This window comes from Peromyscus eremicus, chromosome 4 (assembly GCF_949786415.1).
Source record: "Peromyscus eremicus chromosome 4, PerEre_H2_v1, whole genome shotgun sequence".
Classification (NCBI taxonomy): domain Eukaryota; kingdom Metazoa; phylum Chordata; class Mammalia; order Rodentia; family Cricetidae; genus Peromyscus; species Peromyscus eremicus.
Window position 1 is genome coordinate 41310301 of NC_081419.1, and position 18831 is coordinate 41329131.

At 35.5% G+C, this 18831-nt stretch overlaps 1 protein-coding gene across 1 annotated transcript in view; it reads right to left on the reverse strand.

Annotated features, from left to right (window-relative positions):
- Kcnh7 (potassium voltage-gated channel subfamily H member 7) overlaps positions 1-18831 on the reverse strand; it is a 150468-nt gene that overhangs the window by 54856 nt on the left and 76781 nt on the right. The window contains exons 6-7 of the mRNA XM_059258841.1: positions 13843-14242; positions 1313-1512 (exon numbers count right to left, since the gene is read on the reverse strand). Coding sequence (XP_059114824.1) covers positions 1313-1512; positions 13843-14242 — 600 coding nt within the window. The remainder of the gene's footprint in view (positions 1-1312; positions 1513-13842; positions 14243-18831) is intronic.

Sequence of the window (18831 nt, forward strand, 5' to 3'; positions counted from 1 at the left end):
ACAGTTTATCAAAGCAACCAATATATAGGTGCTCTTCTTTACAAGATTAAAATTGTCTCAGAGGAGAGTAATGTATTAAGTGGATTTTTCACCATGAACTTTGGGACACCTGAAAATAACAGCTCATGGGCTTGAACTACATTTTTGTGTCAAATGTGCTCACATTTCTTCAAATGAAAATTTTTACAATACTATGATTTTCTTTCTCAGCAAATAAATCACATGCAGCTATGATAAATTTATCTATATATAAATGTGTCTTTGAGTTGGCAGCAATTTGCTCTATGGCCTTCACCATGATTTTTGATTTTGATCCATTGTTGTTTTGCTAGAGCATCTTTGGTCAAATGGAAAATAGCCATCTAAATTGTACATATACACTCACACAAAAATGGCATCATGTAATTGATGGACTCAAATAGGGATGATTTATTTTCAGAAGAATTTTCAGAACAGGGGAGTGATGTGAGGATGTGCTGTGTTTTTGTCTTTTCCTATAGCTCTGCAGTCAGTAGTGGGGTTTGGCTTTGCTGCATAATTTATTTGTAGCATTAAACTCCTAAAGCCAAAGAGTGAAGTAAATAATGTGAGCAATGCTCTAAATCCCACAAAGAGCTCTTCAGAACCCATTCATCTTAATTATGTTGACTTCTATCCAGTGATTCAGGAGGTGCTTTCAAAAAGTGTTTTTTTTTTTTTATTATCAAATATTTTAAAACGTGTTAAGGAATGTCTGTTCCTCCCTTGAGCAGAAAGAGTCATTAAACCAAGTATATTAAAATGAATATAACTAATTGCTAAAGGAAGTATGAAACTTCCTATTAGAGAATGCTTTCTGACATACTGAAGGTCCCTAAACTTTCCTACAAAAATTCAAGATGTCCTACTTCAAAAAAATATGTGAATTGTGGATCTCTGCTTAGGGTCATCAGAATTGTCAGTTCGTTTTCCAAATCTGAATTGCACATGGGTTCAGCTACTTTTCTTGTTGTTGCCTGTTTGTAACCAGGCCATACCATGAAGGCCTGAGTTTTAGCGAAGACAATGTTTCCTTTAATTGGAGATGGGAACTCTATGACACATAGTTATATCAGTTTGCATCACGTTATAATGCCTTTGCCACACAGTATAACTAGATATAGCACCATGCAATGCCATGAATTGAGAATGAGACACTATCTCCAGGGGAGAAAATAAACATCCAAGAGAAGGAAACGAAAGCACGGGGCTCAAAGCTGGTGAGACTGGCCTTTCACTTAGCTACAGTTGTAACGCCTGCAGAGCTTCCGTTTTGGGAAACAGAAATACATACCATGTTCATGTCAATGCCGTTGGTGTAAGTCCATGCGTGCTGGAAGTATTCTTCAAGCCGTTGCCTCAGAGGGTTGGGGATTTGGTGGAAGCGAATGAACTCTTTCACTCTGAGCATTTGCATGTGGTACCTGGCGGTTCCCGAGTACAGTCTTTGAATAATTGCAGAGACATTCCCAAAAATGCTGGCATACATTAGCGCTGGATTGGATAAAAAACAAAGTTACGGGGAAACATTGCACTTGGGCATAGTATGTTTTCTCAGAATATCAAATACACTGATTTTAATTACTTAACACAAGTATATCAATTCACCCCTGGCCTTTGGGTAAACTAATCCTTCTTTACATTTTTAACAGTAAATCCATGCAAAGAACTCAAACCCACCATGATTTAAAGTAAAACTCGTATTGCTTTATGAGATGCACCTGCAACCAAGAACATTAACTAGATGTTCGATACATTTGTGATAAGCCATTGTATTTGTAGTAAGCTAAATCATAGTCGTTATTACCATACATTTTCTGCGAAAAATTCATGAGGCAAAAACATCCTTTAGGGATTTTAATACCATTCTTTCAGTAATTTATATAGGCTCATCCTTAAATTCTGGTGGACAACTAAGAGCAATGACAATAACCTATATTGTTTTTGGAGTTTCCAGGACACCCATAACTAACAACTCTAGGAGAAGTATCACATACATGGCCATGACCTTTTTATTTGGTGACCTATGGCTTTTGGGAGGAGCATCATTTTCTGTGTAGGCTAACTCCAATTAAACTTTATTATATGAAAACATGTATACATATCCACATATACATATAAGATATATATATCTGCATATACATATAAGATATATATGTATATATCTTATAAAATAGTAGGTTTATATCTTATAAAATAGTAGGTTTCCATATAGCTGTCTCTCTTTCCACACAATATTGTCCTAGAACATGAAGAAATCGAATTGGTATGGTCCAGGGAACTTTTCCTCTGCTGGATGGCTTTCACAGTATTTGAAAATGATATGCAGACTACCAGAGAGAAAAGTTGTCGACAATCTTATTCAGCTGTGAACCCTTAGAGTTAAAATAATAATCAGCATGGATGATATGCCTATGGGTGCAATAGTAACCAATTTACAGTCAGCTCCACAGGAGGAAGCTCATGCCTAGTACTATAAATCTGACTAAGAACATGTGGTTGGGAATGTCATATTCTCGAGGATGAACCTCCCACCATTACTTCACTAAATGGACATAGTATCAACCTGCTCTCTAAATCTGTATGTCTCACTCATATTTTAGTGAAACCCTTAGACCTCATGAGAGGTGGTTTTTAGTGCAGCAGATAAATAACACAGAAACTCACAGTGGGTCGAAGTGCTGAGAGCCAGTATGCTAGGGGTACTCAGTCACAAATGGAACATCTACAGTACACTTTCCCCTCCCTCCAAGGCTCAGGGAACATTAAGGAAGAGGAGGTACAAAGACATTAAGAGCCAGAGTCAGGGAGGACCAGAGCAAAACTGTCTTTTAGATGTGACAGGACGAACTGTACTTGTGAACTCACAGGGGCTGGGGTTGCCTACACAAGAACCAACCAGGCAACATTCCAGCACAGGGGAGGAAAGAACTCCTGTGACAGCTGATGGCTTCCTGGGGAGGGAGAGCCAGTTCTTTAAGGTTGTGGATCCTGGAAGATCAACTATGTTCCGGAGAATGACCCTGTACCCCTGAGTATATCGGTAGAACAAATCAAACTTAGTGGATTGTAAAAAGGATGGGTAGTAACAAGAGATTGGGAGGAGAGGTAGAAGGAGGGGTGGAGCTGCGAGGAGTGGAAGGTGCCCACGATCACATCATATACATGTACGAAATTCTCAAAGAATTAATAAGACATTACAAGAAAAATTAAAAATTAATCTTGAGCTGGGAAGTAGTGGTGCATTCCTTTAATCCCAGCACTCAGGAGGTGCAGCTCTGTGAGTTCGAGGCCAGCCTGGTCTATGGAGCTAGTTCCAGGATGGCTGGGGCTATTACACAGAGAAACTCTGCCTCAAAAAACCAAAAAAAAAAAATCTTGAATCCGACTTAAAATATTAATTTCAAAAAGGGGCTTATTTCTATCACAGCCTGGAATTTAATCTTGTAGTAATAGAAATGTATTGCAAATTTTCAACACTTTGGAGTTCTCAAATAATTGACTAATTTTCTTATGAACATGGAGTTTTCTTAGAGTGTTAATTTGTATGCAATTTTTAATTTATTCCAATTTGATTTCATATGACTTAGAAGAAGACGTATATTGCTTAACTTTTGCCAGGAAAGCTGCACCACATTTTTGCTCATCTATTGGGAGGAAATTCTATGACACCCATGTACACTCAGCATTTAGAATATACTCATTAATGCTGCTTGGGATAACATTTTTTAAAATGTGTATGAGTTTTTTTTTTTTTTTTGCCTGCGTGTATGTATGTGTACCATGTGTGTGCTTTTGTGTTCACAGAAAAGGGGGTCAGATCCCTGGAACTGGAATTAAAGATGCTTGCGAGCTCCTCTTTGGGTAATGGGAATGGAACCCAGATCCTCTGTGAGAGCCAGAAGTACTTTTAATCACTGAGTCATTTCTCTAGCCCTTGGAATAAATTTTTATTTAAAATTTCCACATTATTATTGTTTTTCTTTTTGCGTGTTGCATTTCTACTAATTCCAACATGGAAACAGTGTATTTCATGTAGAAAAATCACATGATCTATTTTCTGCTTATGGATCTCTGGAAATCTGTCAAGAGCTTGATGTGGCCCCGAAGGTTTCAGGCTCTGGGGCCAGAGTACACACGCAGGTGAGAGAAGAATCAAAAGCAACGGGACAGATTCAACTATGTACATCCAACACATCTTTGTCCTTGAAGTGCGTTTTCTGGACACTCATCTAACATCTACTTGTTCACTGAAAAACTTAGACTTAGGCTCTGAAAAAAAAACACTAATATGTTTTCTTGACCATTTTGTTTTCTTTCCCAGCTCATTTCCTGGGCATATTTATCATGCTTGATTGCAATAGTCTTTGTTTGCCATAAATGTCTAAAGAAAGTAATGTTTCTGGGAAAGATGTGATCATTTATTAAAACACATAAAAAGTGAGGACATGTGAGGATTAATTTCATGACAACTTGACTAGGGCAGAGTATTCAGATAATTTGATTATATGACACTCTATGTGAGTCTATAAGGGTGTGTCTGTTTGAGATACACATCTCAAATTAACACTTGAGATAAGTAATGCAGATTGAGTTCTCCTCTGTAGATCATCCATCGAGTTCAGAGTCTGAGTAGAGTGGACATTGGGGGAGGGAGAGTTTACTCTCTTTTTCTCTCTTACTGTCTAGAGTAGAACATTAATATTCTCTTGACTCTGGACTGTACTAACTAAGAATGAAATTATGCCTTGGTTCTCCTGCAAAACTCTGTAGATCACTTCCTTATCCTAGGTATCTGTTTGGTTCTTCTGTGAAATCTTGACTAACAGAAGAGACCTAGAGTGAGACTAAGTTGGCCTGTGTGTGAAATGTCAATGTTCTGCAATGTCTTATGGGTAAAACATCAGTCATTTGCAATGTCAATCAGCTGTTTAGGTTGCTTCCTCAAGAAAAAGCAGCAGATAGAAATTATTTCTAATTTGAGTAAATTAATGCTTTGTTAAGGAGATAGCAATATTCACAAGAAATTCATGTGACTCATGTGAGAAGCATCTTCTACTCATTGGAAAATTTTATGATGTGACATTTTATGATAAAAGCATATTTTACATATCGCTAATTTTCCAAAGTGCCTGTCACATATTCATGGAACAGATACTGAGAGCACAAGGCCTTTGACAGCTATTTTTCCTGAAGCTCAAACACAAAGGAAAGGGGTCAGGAATCAGTTCTTATTAGAGCCTTAATAGATAAGAGTAGTCTTATCTCCGTTTCTTCATGAAATGAGTCAAAATGTTAACACGGAACTGGGAACTGCCTACACTGTCAAGATGGACAATCTAGATTCCAAGTACAGAATTGGAAACTTGAATGAAAAGTTGAAAGAGGTTTTTGCTAAATTCTAGGCTGACAAATTTTCAAATCTTAAGGAAAACATGAGGCTTTTCCCACTCCACCTTTTTAAAGCAAACCATTGCCAGCTGAGAGAACAAATTATTATATTCTGCATATCTTATTTAGTTGGTGCCTATTCATTGGTATAGAATATTGGCCAAATGTATATTGGCAAAATAAATAAATAAATGAATAAACAAACAACACTATTTGTATACAGGAATTTCTCTAACTCAACAGTAGCCTTCTTAGCCTTCTTCAGTGGAAAGTTTTGACTCCATCAAAACTGTTTACTTTAGGCTGAAACAAAATAAGCATATCCTCCTTTATCCCATACTCACACATATTAAATGCTAATAAAGTATTAGCTTAAGTATTCTATTAGAATCACTACAGTTTTTTAAATCTACTCCATGTATTTGAAAAATATGTAACCAAAGGATACATTTTTTATGCATAATAAGCATATAACTAGATGCATCCATTTTAAGTGTATAGTTCATTTGGTTGTGACAAATGTGAACATTCCTGTTGACACAGTTGAGATGTTAGCCTTTTTCCTGGAATACTTTCTTGCATTACTCAGTTCCCTGTGCTCATTTTAGACATGGAATTAACTGCAGAGAAGAACTTCATTTGCTAGAAACCACAGCACACCTACTATACATGAGTTTGCCTTTTGTTCAGCATAATGCTGAGAATCATTGTGTCTATCAGTACTTTTTTTAAAAAAAACTTTTAAATCATAAAGACGTACCAAAGTTTGTTTGTATCATCTGCTGATGGAAAACACAGCATTTCTACACAGTAAAAACTGTCATGAAGATTTGTGTACAGATCTTTGTGTGGGCATGCATTTTCATTTCTGCTTTAAACACCTAGGTATGGAATCACTGTGTGATATGGCTTGTTTAACTCTACAAGAAACAAATTGTTTGCCAAAGTTGTTTTATTTTATGTTCCCATAAACATACTATGGCAAGACCATGTGTTCTGTATCCTGCCGACATTTGGTAGTGCCAATTTAGATTTACCATGGTAGCATGTGTAGTGTGTCTCATTAGTGTTTAAACGGCATTTCACTGATGATTAATACCAATTCTAAATGTATTTTTTCAACATTCAGGTGTCTTTTTGTGCAGTTCTCTTAAAATAATTTGCTCCTTAAAAAAACAAAAAACAAAAAACAAACCCAAAACCAAAAACTCATTTTTTTGTGAAGTTGTAAGAATTCTTAATATACTCTGGATGCCAGTCTTTTTCACACATACATCTTCAAAATATCTTCTTCTAGTTTATCACTTTCACTTTCTTTGTTTTAAGCAATGCCATTTGATTTTTTTGAGACAGTCTCACCATATTGCCCTGGCTGACATGAAAACTGCTGTGTGGAGCAGGCTGGCCTCAAACTCGCACCTGTCTCTCTGCCCATCTAAAAGATGGGATTAAAGGCGTGTGCCATCACATCCAGCTGAACAATGTCACTTGAAAAGCAGGTAGTTTTGACAAAATATAATTAAACAATTTTTATTTTAAAGGTCTCTTGTGTCTGTTATCATACTGTTATTCATAGTGCAATTTGTTGTAAGTTTTCAATCATGAATTATAAATCCACTCTTAATGTTTTGTTTTTTGTTTTTTGTTGTTGTTGTTGTTGTTGTTGTTTGTGGTAGTAGGGATGAAGTTCAGAGCTTTTCACACCACACCAGTAAAACACTCTACAATTGATGTACAGCTCAAGCCCCAAAGTTCAGCTAAAGTGTGCAAAGGGACTCCTTCATCCAATTTGTTTGTTTTCAATGTGTCTTCTGCTGTGGCATAAGTGGTGAGACCAGCTCACATTGGTCTGGGACTTTGCAAACAAACTGATAAGACCAACATTCACACCATCTGTACCACTAAGAGAAGTGGTTCTCAACATGTGGGTCACGACCCCTTTGAGGTCCAATGACCCTTCCGCAGATGATTCATAACAGTAGCAAAATTTCAGTTATGAAGTAGTAATGAAAATAATTTTATGGTTGAGGGTCACCACAACACGAGGAACTGTATTAAAGGGTCACAGCATTAGGAAGACTGAGAACCACTGATTATGAGCATTGATTTATTCTGCCTGAGGATGATGCAGGATGAGGGCACATAGTGTAGATAAAAGTTAGCCTGGAGCCCTAGGCTAACTGTATTAATAGTTGGGCTTTCCAATGTCCTAAGAATTGGAACATCCCTTTTGTAATGCTGACTGTTTGTAGCTTAGTTCAGCATAATAGAAGGCATATTAATTGTACTAACTTTTAAAATATTTTTGGACCTGTAGTTTATAGTTTCCTCTATCTTGGAAAAAATCAAGCCATTGGATTTCTGAACACTTCTCTACTTGCTCGCCTCATTCTGGGTGTTCCACCTTCCTGTCTCTGCTTGTTGCTCTTCTTCCTGGGGGTTCCTCCTTTCCATTGGTCGATCACTTGGCCTCATCTGTTAGTCAAGTCATCTCTGTCGGCTCCACTTGCCTCCCATCTGTTTCCTCTCTTGTGTCTGGCTCACATCTTCTTTGTGTCATCATAGCTGTAATTATTCTTAAGGTAATATTGCAGAGTACTGTACTCTTTTGTCTTTTAAAATGTTAGCTTGTTCTTTCTTTTTTTTTGATGTATGACTCTATGTGTTACATTGTTATATTAATGCGTATGCACATGTATGTGCATGTACACTTGCCATGCAGGCATGTCTGGAGCCCAGAGGGTGGCATCTGATGTGGGTTACCTTCCTCACTCACTTATCCATCTTATTTTTTTGAGGCAAAGTCTGTTGCTGAATTTGGATCTTGTCAGTGGACTGCCTGGCCAGCAAGCTCTAGGAATCCTCCTGTCTCTGTACCCTGTGATGGGTTAGACATACTTTGTCACCACGCCAAGATTTTTTTATGTGGTTTTTGGAGATTAAAAAAAAAATCAGGTCATCAGGCTTGCATAGCAAATAATCAATGGATTAATCTCCATATTTCCATAGTCCTACACCCTTCTCTTTCTTCTTGTCCTCCTCCTCTTCCTCCTTCTTCTTCTCCTTCTTCTTCTATCAAATTTGTGTTTGTAAGTGAAATATAGAAACATACAATCTATATATTTATGGGGTATCATATAACATTTTGATAATGTATATATTTCCTTTATTATGTATCTCCTCAAACATTTGTCGTTTTTATGGTAAAACAGTAAAAATCCTTTAAATAGTTACTATCTACAGTCATATTAGGGTGAAGTAGCACACTAGAATTTCTTATTATTATTCTACTATAAGTTATTACCCATTATTTACCATTCTGTTACTAAGTTTCTCCTATATTCTCCTTTTTATTCTTGTTACCATTTATATATGTGTGTACCACATTTTTGTCATCTATCCATTAGTGAGCACTGAGGTTATTTCCATTTCTGAACTACTATGAATTGTGTTGGAGTAAAGATGCGATATAGAGAGATCCTTCTGACTTATTTCATTTCTGTTGTATATAAACCCAGTAATAAAATTTCTATGGCACCATACTGTAGTTTTATTTTTATTTTTTTCCATATTAGCTGTATTAGTTTATATTCCCATCAACAGTGTTAAGGGTTTTTTTCTTGTAGCATTTATTTTTGGTATTTGTGACAATGGCTGTTCTTGCTAGAGTGGAATGAGATACTCTAGTTTTAATGTTTCCATGGGGATTAGAGATACTGAACACTTTGCTGAACTTGATCATTTGTATGTCATCTTTTGATAAATGTCCACTAAAGCCTATTGTTCCTTTTAAATTGTATTGACTTTTGTCTCTGAGATCTTAGAGTTCCTCCTATGTTCTAGATAGTAAGTAAACCCTTTTCATATGTATAGTTTATACATCATTCCTCCCATTTTGTAGATTAATCTTTACTAGATTGTTTTCCTTGACTTTTTATTTGATGTAATCTCAGGTGTTTAATTTGTTTCTGTTTCCTGTGCTTTATTGTCTTGTTGAAAATACTTGTTCAAGTTAGATGCTGTTCTTGTGTTCTTGCAGATGGAGTGCTTGAAGACCAGGCTGATTTTTGTGCTATGTAAGTGCTCTTCTGCCAAGCTATGGCCCTAGTAGCCCAAAGGTCTTGCTTATAAAAGCTTTGTTAGGGCTATATTAGTTCTGGTTCTACAGCTTTATTTTACTAAGATTTCTACTGAACAACCTGGATATTCAGCAAGGTTTTCTAATCTGATTGTTTGAATATTAACGTGTCTCATACCTGTGTGAGCTCAGAATAATTCAGCTTGTTCTTGTGTGGCTCTTTACTAGGCCCAAGGGCTATGATTTCACGTATTTGTGTCTTAGATCAGTAGTTTCAAGCTGTTACTCATGAAGTTCTCTGAGCTTTTCTTTATCATAGCTGCCTCTTCTTTTTTTCCCCCCTGTATTATAGATTCCAACATCTTAATCTCCATGTCTTCTGATCTTCCTTTCTTGGCTGGGTGTGACTGTTGTACACACTTAGGGTGTTCTCCCTTCACAGCTTGTCCTGTCCTCGTGTCTTCAGATAGATAGCATGGGGCCATCCTGTTTTTTTGTTTTTCTCTCAGATATCACAATTCCCTGCTTGTTTTCAGTGTCTGAAAACAATGACTTCATACATCTTGCTTTGTTTTCTGTTTGTTTGACTGAGGGTCACAAGTTTCAATTACTCCATCGTGGCTAGAAGTAGAACTCCAGTGGCTGATACATTAAATAAAACCAAGAAAGTCTCCCAAGTTCTCTGTCAATCAGGTCCAAACTGGAGGACATTCACTCCTACTTTACTAGGTTATGTGTTTTTAAAAGATTAAATGCAAACATCTTATTTCTGAAATGTTAACACCTTGAAGTTATCTATAAATTAGAAATGTGGATACAAGTGCATGAGCACACCAATATACATATTTATTCAGTGTTCTTTCGCTTTTAATTATGCACACTATTAAAATGAACTTATCCAATCATTGTTCTTTGTATATAATCAGGAATTCAGTGAAAATGGCAACTTTAAAACTGTCTACAGGTCTGCAGTTATTTGTGTTTACTAAGACCATGTTGAACAGGCTCTTCTTACGTAGCCCATGCTGCTCTCCAGTTTTTGGTCTTCCTGCTATCAACTCTGAGCGCAGGGATTGGAAGTGCGCTAACCGTTGTCTCCCCTTCCAGAGGTTAGACTTCTTTACTTCTCTTGCATGATGCTGCTGTAATATGTATATAAGTTCCCCTTTGTCCACAATGTGGCTTTGTTTTTTCTTTTATAATAAATAATTTAAGGAGGCTTAAATTTCAACCTGATACTATTTATGGTTATAATAAACACACAGGTGATATTCTACATTAAAATGTTGGCTTTGCATTTTAATTTTGTGTTGAAACCAGGACGCTTTCTAGGTATGATAAATCTTGCTTAGTGTGTGAATATTTCAAATAACAAGAATCAACTAATTTTTGCATATAATTCCATCTAATAGATATTAGGAGCAAATACATCATTATGCCTAAAGGCTAAGAATATTTCATAAGCGTTGCTATAATTGTAGTGTTTCCAGTCTTAATTTTACCTTTCCTCTTATTAATGACATCACAGATCGTGGAGAATTCTCAAGGAATGCTTAGAAGTGTTTTGTGACATCAAGGTTTGCATATCTCATTTTGGTCAAGGCTTGTGAAATTCTTCTATTTGAATAAATGATGTATGTAAAGTGAGAATTGACTTTTTCTTCTATCTAATTTGGATAGATCAAATTTGTCTGTCGAAATCACAGATTCTTTTTAAAGCATCAGTAATGGTAACTGAATGTTATATTTATAAAAAGAATGAAACGATAAGGAACAAGCAAGGAAAGACCAAAAGAAGGAAGGAGGGAAATAAAGTAAAAGAGGAAAGGAGACTAAGGAAATGAAAAAGAAGGGAGAGAGGGGAAACAGGCAAGAGAAACTGTCCCTGTTCCTGTTCTCTGTTCCTCTGAAGTCAGATACTGTGTGTAGTCTAAATAAGAGCTAGCATTTGTTTTCAACAAAATGACTCACATAATAAATATGATAGTTCTGAGGATTTCTAAACAGTGAACAGGATAACTCGTAATTTTTGTATGTTCCTTGAATTATTGTTTCTAAATATAAGTAAGTACTCTTTTCTTAAATAGATATATTCAAATTTATTTCATAGATATAAATATTTAATCAAGAACAGATACTTTTCTTGGCCTTGTTTGATATTAATGCAACTAAAGTTTTGAATAACTGTGAAATATATAGATTCTTTTGCTGTTGTTTTGAGTGTGTGTGTGTGTGTGTGTGTGTGTGATGTGTATGTGTATGTACATATGGAGGCCAGAAATTGATGTTTGATGTTTCCTCAATCACTTTCCACCATATATATATATATATATATATATATATATATATATATTTCTTATTACACTTTTATTATTGGTTTTGAGCATGTATGCAAGTGTGCATGTGTATGTTTTTGTGTTCATGTGTGTGTGTGCATCTGTAGGCCATGGCTTGTGTGTGGTAAGAGGGCAACTTGTAGGTGCCAGTGTTTCCCTTCCATCATGTCTAGAAATTGAACTGGGTTGTCAGGCTTGGCAGTCAGTGCCTTTCCTTGTTGAGCTATCTCACTAGCTATTCCACCATAACTGTCACGTCTCTCACTGGACCTGGAGCTCAACAAACCCATGGGCTTGCCAGCAAGTCTTAAGAATCCTTCTGTCTTTGCTCTGCTAGTCCCGGGGTTACAGGTGTGCGTGGCTGCACTGGGCTTCTATGTGGGTGCTAAGGCCCTGTTTAGCTTACAAAGCAAAACCTTTATTGACTGAATCATCTCCTCAGCCCTTTATGGCTATAAATCAGATTAAAAGTGCCTTGAATGTGTATTTCTATTCTTTAATAGGCTCTGGTTCCATTGCCTTTTGCATACAATGGGACTTCTGTGTTTGTAGCCAAGAGTGCGATGGAACTGGAAGATTTTGAGGGTTTTAAAAAATGTATTCCCTTATGATAATGTTATTGAAATAAAAACTATATTTTAGGCAGACTAGATTACTTAGAAAACTCATTTAAGTTTCATAAATAGGTCTTGTCTAACCACATTTCAGTAGCTAATATGATGGCATATGAAAATAAATTGTCAAGATCTGTTTTCAACTTTTACACCATCCAAGGGGAATGCTCCTTTTGGAGTTGTTGTTGCTGTCAGCTATCATCTGGGTTATCACTAGGTTCTTTACAAGGTAATTTCAAAAATATTATTAAGTCAGCTCCATCTTACCATAAAACTTTTTATTCTAAATAATTGATGCAATAAATTATGCCCCTTGTTTAAAGCCATTACAGAGTAGAAGGGAAGAACAGGCCTTAGAAAGATAGCAAAAGAAAAGCAATTTAAAGTCAATAAGAGAAGAAATCGATTGTAGGTATAATTGTAATAGTTTTATATGCATGAGAGAAAGATTTATGTCTAGAATTCTATTTTGCTTCTTAACTTGATCTCGGCTTGTAACAGAAAATAGCTATTAGTAGTAAATTACAATCATTTTTATATAACAATGAATCAATTGTAATTTTCAGATCTGCAATCTGAGTAACCATATCACTCCAGTTTTATATCCATGATATTCTAGAGTTTAAAAAAAAGAAGTCTTATTGAATGTAGAGAATGGTGACTTCTGCATTTACATTCAACCAACCATGAACACAAGATATTTTCAAAAATTATGCCTGTACTGCACATGGCCAGACATTTTTCTCATTCTTCTTTATGGGCTTTATGCAGCATATATGATGTGTTAGGAAACATAAGTAGTCTAGAAGTGATTTAATATACACATGAAGATATTTTTGGGTTAAGGGCAATTTTGGATTATTATTTTTAAAATTAATTTTTCCAATGTTATTTACTGTTATGTTTACATGTGAGTGCCTGTATGTATCCATTTGTTCTATGTGCATGCCTTGCATTATCAGAGGCCAGGAGAGGGCATCAGATCAGAACTAGAGTTAGAGGAAGTTGGGGGTGCTAAGAATAGAACATGGTCCCTATGCAAGAGTAGCAAGCGTTCTTAACCACTGAGCTATCTATGGAGCCCTCAGTGTGGTACTATTTTATATTATGGACTTGAAGAGCAGACTCAGGTTCAAACAAGTTTGGGAGACCCTGAACTAACCCTGGGATCACCAAGGGATGAGTTCACTTTATATTGACATTAAAGCTAGTTCTAAGAGAAGAATAGGAAAAGAATTTTTGTTTCTTCACTAAGAAAAACCGTACTTTATAGAATATAGTGCCCACAAGTGCAATCCCACTATCGCCACAGTTTCCATATTTTGCTTTATTCTCTATGTTCTAGACTATCCAATTTTGTGCTATTACTTTATCCTAACAGATAGCAAAAAAGAAATCTACTTACAGCCAATCAACATGACACAAATGGAAAAGATTTTCTCCGAATTGGTGTTAGGAGACACATTTCCAAATCCTACACTGGTTAAACTGCTGAAGGTAAAATAAAGTGCCGTGACGTATTTGTCTTTAATGGACGGTCCAGAACTTGAGTCACTGTCATTGTAACGTTTCCCAATTTGTTGTCCTAAGGAATCCAACCATCCAATTTTGTCAGTCAGATAGGGCCTCTCTACATTCCCAATCGCATACCAGATGCAAGCCAGCCAGTGGGCAATCAGGGCAAATATGCACATTAAGAGCATTAGAACAGCTGCGCCGTATTCTGAGTATCGATCCAGTTTCCTGGCTACACGCACAAGTCGAAGGAGACGTGCAGTCTTCAAAAGACCAATTAATGTTGTTGTCTGTGGAAATAAATGTGGATGGTCAGAAACAGTTGTAAGCAATTCAAGGTATGTTCTTGTAAGGTAGAATTGTTAACAGAAAATGGTAGAACAGACGCAGGCTTGAATCAAGTATGGAGATTACTTCTTCATCCCAAGAGTTTTAATTCCACTATGAAAAATATGTGGCTCATTAACCCAGTGTCTTGGCATATAAGATCCATGGAAAGAGAATCAGCCTTCCCAAGATCTACAAAAGTGACTTTCACATGAAATGTACTACTAACATATTCCTTCCTCAACCAATGTCCAGGGAATTGTGTGTCTACCAAGCATTGCACACCATAGTTACAGTGCTGAAAGGAAGTATTCTCTAACAAAGACAGACAATTGTTTATCAACAAGGGATCTCCTCTGATGAAGAGAAATAAGGTCTGCTATTTCCTTGGCAGAGAGAGTGAGAAGTGAGATCTTGGTATTATCAACTGCATGGTAATGGGTATTTGGTGACATAGCTTGTGGTAGAGATCCCAAGACAGGAAGACCCAAAAAGACCTTTGTGACAAGCCTACGCTAAAGTTGAAAAACACCTGAGCAAGGTAAAAGAGCCAGCCAAGCTCCTTCTTATAACCATGAGAGCCCTTGGTGGATACCTGCATACATGAATTACAATTTAAATGTCCTTTTCTTTCTTCCTGAATGCATCAAATTCATAAAGCGTTTCTTGGTGTCCTGATGACATCATAATTGCATTTTGTAGTATGATGCATGTTAACTAATTGCATGATTGTTACTGACCAGGTATTTAATGATAGGATACTTTTACATAATAATAGGATATTTAACTGGTTGTTAGGGAATCGAAATCTGATAAGTACAAATTACAAGTTCATTTCTTATGTTTCCTAAATAATGTCAACTCTAAGTACTATATAATTCACAGAACATATAATTATTCCATAGTTACATGGTGTTTACCAATCAATTATTGAGTCATTTTATCTTTTCATTGTGGTGTTTATTTTACAAAGTACATCCACATGTGTTAAGAATGCTAATGTTTTAATTGAAGAAATAGCTCATGGAGTAACTATCACCCCATAGCTATAAATGTTTATTTAGTGAAAAAATATTACTGAGTATACAGGAAAACTTTTTATGTAAACATCATATAGATCTTCTGTGTGTTCCTTTGCTGTACCCAGCAGTCAAGCAAAGGAGAATCCTTTAGTCTCGCTTGAATTCATTTCTGTAAGACTGGAATCCTCCAAATATTGGAGGCATTTGCCTAGCTTGGATGGACTTATCATAACAGGATTATAATTTTGTTCATCTTAGTTGTGCCAATAGTACATTACTTTTTCTTCTTCAAAGCTTTAAAGGCATATGCCCCTCCAGTGAATTCTGGAATTTAAGATAGCATTACATGGTTTACTGGAAATAAAGTAAATATCCCTATTTGTATCATCAACACTTTACTTTGGCAGTTACATGAAAGGACTTTTGAACAGACAGACTTATAACTAAGTTCTACCTGCACACTAGTATGCCACCTTGGACAGGTTATTCTTTTACACTCAGACTTCAGTTACTCTGTTTATGAATGGGAATACAATGCCTACAGGGGTGTAGGTAATATCTAATAAATGGTAGCTCTTCATATTTCTATTTAAATATCTCCTTTTATTTCTGTTTCTACTAGTAGGAACTTTATGCTATAAAATGTGTTGATGGAGCTTAAATACGTTCCAAATATATTACATAGACATTTGGAATCTCAAATGGGAGCCTTGCAACATGGATTATGCAGTGCCCTCAGAAAATGGATGGGTCTTGTAAAGACAACCACTTCATCCAGGTACATGTACCAGAATCTTACAGGAGGAGTCACATTTGTTCAAAGTCTCACCACTTTTGCCACAGTTTAGACTCTTGAGTTTATTTCTTTTTGTAATACAACTGTCTATTTACTTATGTTTCAAAACCAGAGCTGTTTAAGGATGATTGTGCAAATACTAAAATTCTTACTTGGTTTTAGAATAAAAAGCTTCAAAAATAGTTTAAATATACTGTGGATTCACCAGTTAAAATTAAGTAAATTCTTTACAATACATGGTTGTAGAATACTAGACTAAAACTGATGCTATAAAAATGAAAATAACAAAAAAAATCTGCTGTGCATACTTCGTACCCTTGTACATTTCCACCTCAAACATTCTAAAATTTCTCCTATATTTAGTTAATAATGAAAATAAAATTTACATGAAACCAAGTTTTTCTAAGAATATAAATCAGTATAACTTACTTGATCACACATGAAGGACATATATTCTGGGGGAAAAGAAGTTTAAGAAGTCTTAGCCTCATTCACAATTTTTATGCATGATAATTACAGAAGTAATAAGGAGGGGCAGAAGGAGGTTCAGGAGAGGAGCAGGTGAGGAGGTAGAGGGGGAATGAGAGAAAAAGAAGCAGAGTGGGGGAGGAGAGATGACGGAGCAGCCGTGACTCCCACTTTCATGGTGAGGAGAGGTTGAGTAAGCAATGACTTCAGCAGTCACTCACGACTCTAATATTTACCCAAGCACAACCACAGGAGCTAGGGTTACGTGGACCACTGTTGTGCCTATTTTTGTTGACAAATGCTGCCAACTCACTTGGGTCTTCTTTGCTAGTGACCCTTGTGTATACTGCCACACCGTCTTGCCTGAGATTATAGAGAGAAGATAAGTGACGGCACCACATTTCTGAGAGAACATGCCAGGACGTTTCCAATTTCCTCTTGCTGAGTAAATCTTGGCAAAAGAATTGAAAAGAATACAAACTCAGCAGGTCCTAAACTGTGATGACTTTTTATAAATAGGGTAATAAAAATAGATAAGAAGTGAGTGCTTCTACAGTAGTTGAAGGAAGGTACTTTGCCAATTTTAGCTATGAGCTATAGTGAGGAAGACACAAGGGATTCTAGAACAGCTAACTTCATCTTATAGTATCTGCAAACTAGAACTCAGCTCATTTATTATGATTGAAAAGCATTTCAATTTTTTTCCAGACTGTCATAGTAAGAAACTTTACGTACACATGATTTTCATTTTAAATGCCCTTTTTAGTATTTTTTTATTTGAAGACTTTCCCCCCCACAAATACAATTATTTATATCTCTTGAATAATGAGTATGATTCAATTATACTGTTGTCCTAAAATATCTATTGTCTATTAAATGTCCTAAATTCCTTCTGATATTGGTGAAAGTTAGGTTCCCTCATTAAGTAAATGACTTTTTGGATTAAAGATAAAACTATACCTTTGGAAATATATTGTATCAGAGACCAGACTAAAAAAAGAGTACATTAATTTTATTTGACGAAAATTATGTAGTAAATTAGTCAATATCTTCTTCCAATGTTGGGAACCTTTGTGAAGGACTGAAATTAGGTAATTCCCATCAGGATTAACCACTACAAGAATAAATCTGTCTAGAGTTAAATCAAGAAAGCCTTACCAATAAAAAATTATACATCAAAAATTTTTAAAATTTACTTTATGTTGTTAGTATTTATACGAATCTTATACTAAAAATGTTTAGTATACTTAGTAAACTTAGTTTAGGTCACTTAGTAAAAGTTAGCCTATAGATAAATTATAGCAATCATTCTTTTATAAATGATGAAATATATACATGTTCTTTTTGGTTTTATAGAATGGACTGTAGACTCAGGACCTCATTGAAATTTTCAGCTTAATGCATCATTCTATCCTACTTCCCAAGAAATAAATGTATGGGGGAGACGGCAACATTTGTAAATATAAATTTCAAGATTCCACGTTTATTTTTTTCTGTTTTAAATTTTATTCCAGGTCACTCCCATTCAAGTGTATACTTTACACACCATTCAATGAATGATTTAAAGAATGCAATTCAATGATATCATTGTCTAGTTTCTAGTCTTTACTTTCAGTTGTCTAATCCTTTTTCAACATTTCTGAGAACATATTTATTAACACTATCAAAGATCTGTATCTGGATACCTGCAGAACCCTGGGGAATTAGCGAGCTTATTTCTTTATTCATATCAAACTACACAATTGATTCTACCCACTATATATTCCAAAGAAATGATTCTACAGCTTTCCTGGAAAATTCCTTTCAATATTTAACAAACTTAATGATTGATAGATTTACTGTTTCATAATTAACATTCTATCATACGGTAATATTAAATCCTTTTCTATTTCATTGCAGTAACATAGAAACTGGACATCAAGTGATTGTAATTTTTAACAGACAAATAAAACATCACATATAGAAGTATGGATGTTATATCATTTTCATTGAAATTTGAGTTTTTACCAAGAAAAAATGCATTTTATTTAATCTTTATCATTTTTAGTCAATCACATACAAATGATACATAAATGATTAACTTAAAGAAAAAAAATTCAATTGGACATTTTGTATTTATGTCACTTGTCATGCCCCAGAGTTGACAGGCATGATCAAAGCTCCAAGTTGAGGCCAAGGGAAATTTCTGTAAAATACAAACCAAAGACTAGCTAAAGAGGAAGAAATAGTTGCATTATTGTTGACCTGCATATATGCATGTTTTTGA